The following is a 7,388-nucleotide window of genomic DNA, read 5'->3' as shown; positions in this document are numbered from 1 at the left end:
TGTCTACCGGCATTACGGAGACGCTTGCCCCGGTGTCCAACTCCATCGGAAACGGTTTCCCAAACATTTCCACGGTGACAAGGAAAGGCGGCACAGTCGGCTCACCACTTAGGTGCCACATGTCAAAAACATCAGCACTGCGAGGAACATGAAGCACATCAGCGTCGTCGACAGCGTTTACTTGCGCGGTACGTGTTGATCGTGGCGGTACAGTTCTCGCACCAGACGCGTTTCCCTTCGCGAATGTCTCAGCCTTCCGCAAGTTGCAGACGACTGCCAAGTGCCCCACTTTCTTGCAGTAGTGACACTGCGACTTGCTGTGTCTCCACTGCGACGCTAAACGACCTCTGTCGCCGCATCGGTAACACACAATGCTCTTGGCAGCGGACGATACCCGGTGAGTTGGCAAATCCGGTAAACTACTTGCAGTTGCCTGACACAGTTCACTGGCATCCTTTCTTGCGGCTTCCATCGCCAAGGCAGTTTTCACTGCATCCTCGAATGTGAGGTCAGGAATCTCGAGTAGCCACGTCGGAATCACTGCGTTGTTTATGCCACATACAATTCGGTCTCTTAGCATGTTGTAGAGTTCGGCTCCATAATTGCAGTGCTCGGACAAACACTTGAGCGCTGCAACGAAGTTGCTGACTGCTTCTCCTTTGGAACGCCCCCTCGAACTGAAGCGAAACCGTTGCGCCACAACGGATGGGGTGGGGGTGTAGTGCCTGCCAAGTACGGCCAGTATCTCGTTGAGCGTTCTATCTTGGGGCATTTCCAGCTTTACAAGGTTACGAAGTAGTGCATAGGTACGAGGCCCACAGCAGCTGAAAAATATTGCCTCTTCTTTGCTGGCACGACGTTGTTGGCTTCGAAAACTCTTGGACACGCTCCACGTACGCAGGCCGGCGTCGCCTTCTCCCCGAACGCTGCGATCCTACCGAAGGTAGGCATCGTGTTCCTGCAGTTCGGTCTTCGTCGCCAGTTGTTACATCTAGCACGAATAAGTGGAGCCGAGACCCCGAGCTCAGCGAGAACACAACGTGAACTGTTTTCTTCTTTTCACACTGCCCCAGCCCTGTTCTCCTCACTCCACTTCCACTTGCAGCAGTAGGTGGCGCTAGTAGCCGGCGGAGCTACAGCTGGTGCAGCACACAGTATCAATGTCACACACCCATGCACAGAGCGAGCACTAAATCAATTGACTTTATTTCGGAAAAAAACACTGCAAGTAGACCCCTTAAGCGCATGTGTGGAGCCGCTGCGTCACTAATCAAGCATTGAATCAAAAATGCTATAGTTCGCTATTGAACAAATATACGAAGTATCGCTAATACACCTCGTGCCCTTGTTCTTAATAGATAGGCTTCCAGCAACTCTCTTCCCAAGCTATCAGAACTTCTACCCAGGACCTCAATCTCGCGTAGCTGCGGTGCACAAGTGCAAGCTGTGCAATGGACTGGTAACACCTCATGCTATCGCACACGGTCGTTTATACATCTCCCAGTTTGACCTATGTTCCCATCTTAAATAAAGGCGACCGTACAAATCCTAGCAACTACCGTCCCATTTCCCTTACCAGCGTTTGCTCGAAACTAATGGAGCACGTTCTACACTCTCACATTGCCAATTTTCTCTCATCTGCCACCTTCTTTCATCCTAACCAGCATGGATTTCGCGAAGCTCATTCTTGTAACACTCAGCTCGCTCTATTCTGGCATTTTCATTCTAACCTCAATCTCAACATCGCTACTAACGTTCTCTTCTTGGACTTCGAAAAAAGCCTTCGATAAAGTATCGCATAATCTTCTCGTGCATAAAGTTTTTCCCCTAAACCTTCACCTCAACACAGTTATTGAATACGTGAATTCTTAACCGATCATTGTCAATTTGTTTCTACCAACTCCTTTTCCTCGTCACTATCCTTTTTATCTGGTGTGCCGCAAGGCTCTGTCCTTGGCCGCTATTAATGACTTGCCTTGACATATGACTTGCCATTTAACGTATCATCTAATATACACCTTCTTGTGGATGACTGTATTTCGTACTGACCCATAACAAATTCTATAGACTCCTCCATTCTCCAGGATGACCTCCTCCAAATCAAGGTGTGGTGCAACCAATGGTGCGTGTCCATTAACGTCACTAAGTGCTCCAACGTGTCCTTTCATCGTCGCCATCACTATGGAGCACGTTCTTACTCCCTTAACCACAACACCTCAACTCAATGCAAGACATTTAAATAGCTAGGTGCACCTATCTCTAGTGATCTGTCCTGGATCTATCATACTCACCAATTAACTAATTCCTGCAATCGCTTACTAGCTACCCGTAACTTATGGTCAGCATCCCCTGCACTCAAACTACTTGCAATAAAACACTGATCCGACCTAAACTAGAATATGCCTGTACTATTTATGACGACCCCTAGCTAACATCACTAATTCCCTATAATCGGCCCAGAACCATGCTGCCAGGTTCATTCTTTCTGATTATTCCTATAGGACCTGTATCTGCCCTAAAATCGCAGCTATGCCTTTCCTCGCTTTCTTCTCGCTGAAAGAGTGCTCGCCTCGTACTTCCATCCGCTGCCTCCAGGAAACATCATTCCTCTGCCACCGAAATGTGTATCTGCCCATTCCTTTCAATGTTCATTTTGTCTGCATACTGCCAGAGAACCCTTCCTTCAGAAATCGCCCTCATCACCGACATTACTCATTTCAAAGCTGCCACTGACGATCATCTTTCAAGTAATGTCCCATGCAGGACCTTCGAGCTATTATGAATAAAAATAGAATAGGCCTTCCCCACGACAGTGATATGGTGTGCACAACGCCGATGGCGCACTTCACATATGGCTTGGCACGTTCCTTTGGCATCCATGCTTTCTTTTTCTTGGCAGAGGCTGCCCAGCTTTCGAGGGGCAGAGAGCACGACTGGCACGCCGTGTTTGCCGCCAACCTTCTTCAGGTTGTGGGACAACCTGTGAATGTATGGTACCACTTCAGGTTCCCCACCTCACTCGTTGTGCGTCGCTGGTGCTTTGCGGCTTCATCCCTCCCCATCTTCTTCAAAGTGTTTTGGGAGATTGCACCAAGGACCGTGCACGGGTAACCGGCTGCCCGTAGCCTCTCTAATTGCCTTCGAAGCTGGCCTGCATAGTGTGCATGCAGACTGCACCAGAGTCGACTACCTTTTTTTTGCTAACTTGGAGTGTGCCAAATCATAAAGCAATAAATCTTTTTGTGCCCGCAGTTTGTACTGCCAACAGACATGATCTCTTGTATGACGTAACCTGAATCTAAAAACTGGATGGATCCATTCGATGGGTAAAGATCAAACCTTGCCCATGTTAGTGAAGAGCGGCTAAAATGTGGTTAGCGTAGTGGTCCAAGTAGAATTGGTGTTACTCTTTAAAATGATAAAATATTGTCGACGTATCTAACAGCCTTCAGGAAAACCTTGTGGTCAAGTACACTAAGGACCTCATTATCAAATGCTGCTAAAAAATGTGCAGAGCACAGGTGCCACGCAAGAACCAATGCAGATACCTCAGCATTGTACATGAAGCGTCCCTTTAAAAAAAAGACAAACGTAGATTTCAAGTAAATTCTAATAAAGTCATAAAATTTGCACAGACATTCCTGCTGAATTCGAAATTGGACCCCACACATTATCATCAATACAACCTTGAACAGATGCAAGCACTTTTTTTTGAAGAATACGAGAGGCATGAAGCCGCAAAGCACCAGCGATGCAAAACGAGTGAGGCAGGGAATCTCAAGTGGTACCATACATTCACAGGTTGTCCCACAACCTTAAGAAGGTTGGCAGCAAACATGGTGTGCCAGCCGTGCTCTCCGCCCTCGAAAAGTGGGCAGCCTGTGCCAAGAAAAAGAAAAGCATGGATGCCAAAGGAAACATGCCAAGCCATACGTGAAGTGTGCAATTGGTGTTGTGTATGCATACCACTATCATGTGGGAAGACCTACATAGGTCAAACTGGGAAATGTATAAACAATCGTGCGCGATAGCATGAGTGTCCTTGAAAAAAAAATAATGCGCGTTTATCGGTCCATTGCACAGCTTCCACATGTGCACCGCAGCTACGCGAGATTAAGATCCCAGGTAGACTTGCTGGAAGCCTATAATATGAAGAACAAGGGTACGGAGTGTATTAGCCACATTTTTATATATTTGTTCAATAGCGAGTATAGCTTTTCTGATTCAATGTTTGATTAGCGACAGAGCAGTGGTGCACATGCACTCAAGGGGTCTACTTTCCGTGGTTTTTTTTTTCGAAATGAAGTCAGCTGATGTTTAGCGCTCGCCCTGGTGCAGTGTCTTCTTCTCTCCCCAGTATTTCTTTCCTTTCCACTTTCGCGCTAAAATATGTTCTATGAGATACAACAGCAACTCGCCCAACAGGAAGTTTACTGAAATAACACCATGCTTGCCTGAATCCAAAATTTGAGTCCCAGCTGAGGGGGCAGGAAATCCACGAAGGAAGGTCAAAGGACAAGTCAAACACATCGCCACAGAATGCCACTCGGGCTGCGGGAAAATATTCAATCATCAGTAACACAGCCGAGCACAACAGTGAGACAACAATCAGCTGACCAAGGAGAAGCAAGTTTGGCATAGTGCAATAAACAAACTGCCTCCAGGAGACAGCCAGAATTGTCATAACAGGATTTGCCCCAGTTGCATGACCAAAACATAGACGCTTAGTTTTGTCAAGCAAGCCCATGGTGCGAAAATAGTGAGATAGATCAGGGCATTTGGCTCAATCACAGCAGTTAAGCCTAATTGACTGCAGCAGAGCTTTTGAAAAGCCACATGGCTCGGGCCACCAAACTTAATAAACACAGTGATGCTACCGAGGACTTCTGATTTGGAGCAAGCAAAATTTCCGTTTTGGAGCACTTTGGAGCAGCAAAATTTTCATCTTGGAGCACTTTGGAGCAGATAATTTTGCATCTGGGAGCACTCTGGAGCAGCTAATTTTACATCCTGGAGTGTACTACTGAAGCATATTGCAATAACATTCAAGCACCGGAATATTATTATGGGCTCTTATGAAGGCTGGAAATATTTCAATCATTGCAAATCTCATGGAAAAAATCATTTCAGGAGAACTCCATACTTCACTCGCTAATGAAAAAATAAGGGCTCATGCAGTTGAGTGTTCTGAATTAACCTCTTCGGCGATTATTTTCGACACTAGCAAATAAACAGGATACCAGATCAATAAAATTGCACTTTATGAAATAACACTCTAAATACATCTACAATAAAACCTCGTTAATTCGAACTCGGTTATTTCGAAATCCTGCTTAATTCGAAGGATTTCTGCGGTCCCGTATTTCGCAATGTAAATCTGAGTGGATAATTTGAAGCGGCGGTCATCGCCAGCCGGTTAATTCGAAAACTTTGGGTGCCATGTGCCAATTCCCGATCCCGATTTCACCGCAAATCTGCGCAAGCGACGGCCCTTAGGAGCCACAGGGCAATGCAATGTAGTGATTAATGAGTGACAGTTGAAACAACCCAGCAGCTGCTGCTAGCGCAAAAAAAAAAAAAAAAAAACCACGGTCTCGTGGTCAGCTAAAACGTGCGCCTGCGGAAAAGAAGACGTGCTTCACTGCAGCACAGCGGTGACACACGGGCAGCATGTCGCATGCTTCTCGCAACGTCGGCGCGTCATGATAATAAAAAAAGAAAAGAATAAGAAAAGAAAAGATAATAAAGGACGGTTTGACGGAATTCATGATGTGTGCGAACCTCCGATTGGCGGATGCTTCGGCATATTGTGCACTTGCACTGCTGGCGGAGTTCTTGCCTGTAACGCCTACTTCGAAAACTCAGTTCAAAAACTTAGTGATCATGTTTTCAGCCAGAACACATTGCGGATTCCATCACACTGGCCATTATCACATTCTTTATTTCACCAGAAAGAATGGCGAATGGTTGCATCATGACGCGCTGAGGCTGCGAGGAGCAGGTGACATGCTGCCCGCGTGTCACCACTGTGCTGCAGTGAAGCACGCCTTCTTTTACGCAGGCACGCATTTCAGCTGACCACGAGACTACTTTTTTTTTTTTTTTTTCGCTGGCAGCAGCGAGGCCTGCCGTTTTCCCGGGTTTGCGGCAAAAATGGGACGAGTATTGCTAGAAAACAACCCTTGGAGCCACAAGCTAGAAGGCCAAACGACCACCTCTGATTACTTTCAGTAATTCAAAGTTCCTTGCATCCCGCTTTTTGTATGTTTCGTTAATTCGAAAACCCGCTTAATTCGAAAGTTTTTCACAGTCCCAGTGACTTTGAATTAACGAGGTTTTACTGTACGTGGTTATCAGCAGACATTGTAGATAAACGCCGTGATGTACAGCAGTGCCCCAATGCCAAAGAGCCACACTGTCCCTAATGAATTCCCCTAAGAAAACTCCTAGGCGAAAGCCAGGTTCTTCTCGATCGACGGGTTGATCCTCCCCCTCCTTCTCTGCAAGCTATCTGCACCTCACCTGGTTTTGCGCTAGCTCCATGATCGGCGCACCGATTACGGAAGCAGTGTTAAAGCGACGATGTCGTGATGGCGTCATCATGTGAATCACGACATATGACGCCATGATGACGTCACAATTTTGACGATCTCTATGACGTGATGATGACGCCATCACATGATTATTTTTTGCATCAATGGATTGACGCCGCCGACGGTCAATTTTGTGTTGATAAAGCATCTGATGCTTTCGCATTAATATTGCGTATTGAACGTTAACAACCTGGCCTTACATACCAAACTGTCCTCCACATGTCACCTCCTTGCCATGCGCGAAACAGCTCGCTTATCATCCATTCACAGAGTGAAATGGCTCCTCAACTTTTTTTAAATGTTTATTGTGATAACAATTATATGGACGCTATCCACGGGTTTTTGTCGTCGCCATTGCCGTAATTTTCTGTATAAAGACCAAATTAATAACATCACCACGCGCATTCTAGCCACGGGTAAAAGCTCGCGAGCGCTGGCGACGAACGCGGCTGAAGCGGAGATTAAGCTAGCAGGCCGTCTGTCTCCGTCGCACGGACAGCGCATATGAGATAACATCTTCCCGCGTGCGGGCCTGCTGTCGATTGCTCATCAAACAGAGAGGAAACGCCGCCCGTCTTTCGTAAGGAGCATGAAAGGACGCCAGGGGAGCGGGGGGGGACCGCATCGTTCGAAGGGCGCAGCCGCTGGCGCGGCGCCATCTCGAGGCATCAGGAGACGGCTCGTAAACTTGCTGTGCTCTCAACGCTTACTTCGTGTGTTTAGAGAGCTCAGAGCAAGAAAACGCTTCGGTTCCTGGAGCGGCCATATTCCCTTAAACCAGTGTTTGTTGAGTTA

General features: G+C 47.0%; 1 protein-coding gene across 1 annotated transcript in view; it reads right to left on the bottom strand.

Annotated features, from left to right (window-relative positions):
• Window positions 1-1,059: 1,059 nt before the first annotated feature.
• Window positions 1,060-7,388, bottom strand: part of LOC125757048 (transmembrane protein KIAA1109-like) — a 164,472-nt gene continuing 158,143 nt past the window's right edge. Inside the window, exons 11-13 of the mRNA XM_049412128.1 lie at window positions 4,455-4,551; window positions 2,850-2,980; window positions 1,060-1,139 (exon numbers count right to left, since the gene is read on the bottom strand). Of these exons, the coding sequence (XP_049268085.1) occupies window positions 1,060-1,139; window positions 2,850-2,980; window positions 4,455-4,551 (308 nt within the window). The remainder of the gene's footprint in view (window positions 1,140-2,849; window positions 2,981-4,454; window positions 4,552-7,388) is intronic.

The sequence above is a fragment of the Rhipicephalus sanguineus genome, chromosome 2, assembly GCF_013339695.2.
Source record: "Rhipicephalus sanguineus isolate Rsan-2018 chromosome 2, BIME_Rsan_1.4, whole genome shotgun sequence".
Taxonomy (NCBI): Eukaryota; Metazoa; Arthropoda; class Arachnida; order Ixodida; family Ixodidae; genus Rhipicephalus; species Rhipicephalus sanguineus.
Note: the sequence above shows the minus strand (reverse complement) of the source record. Positions and strands in the feature narration are given on the sequence as shown.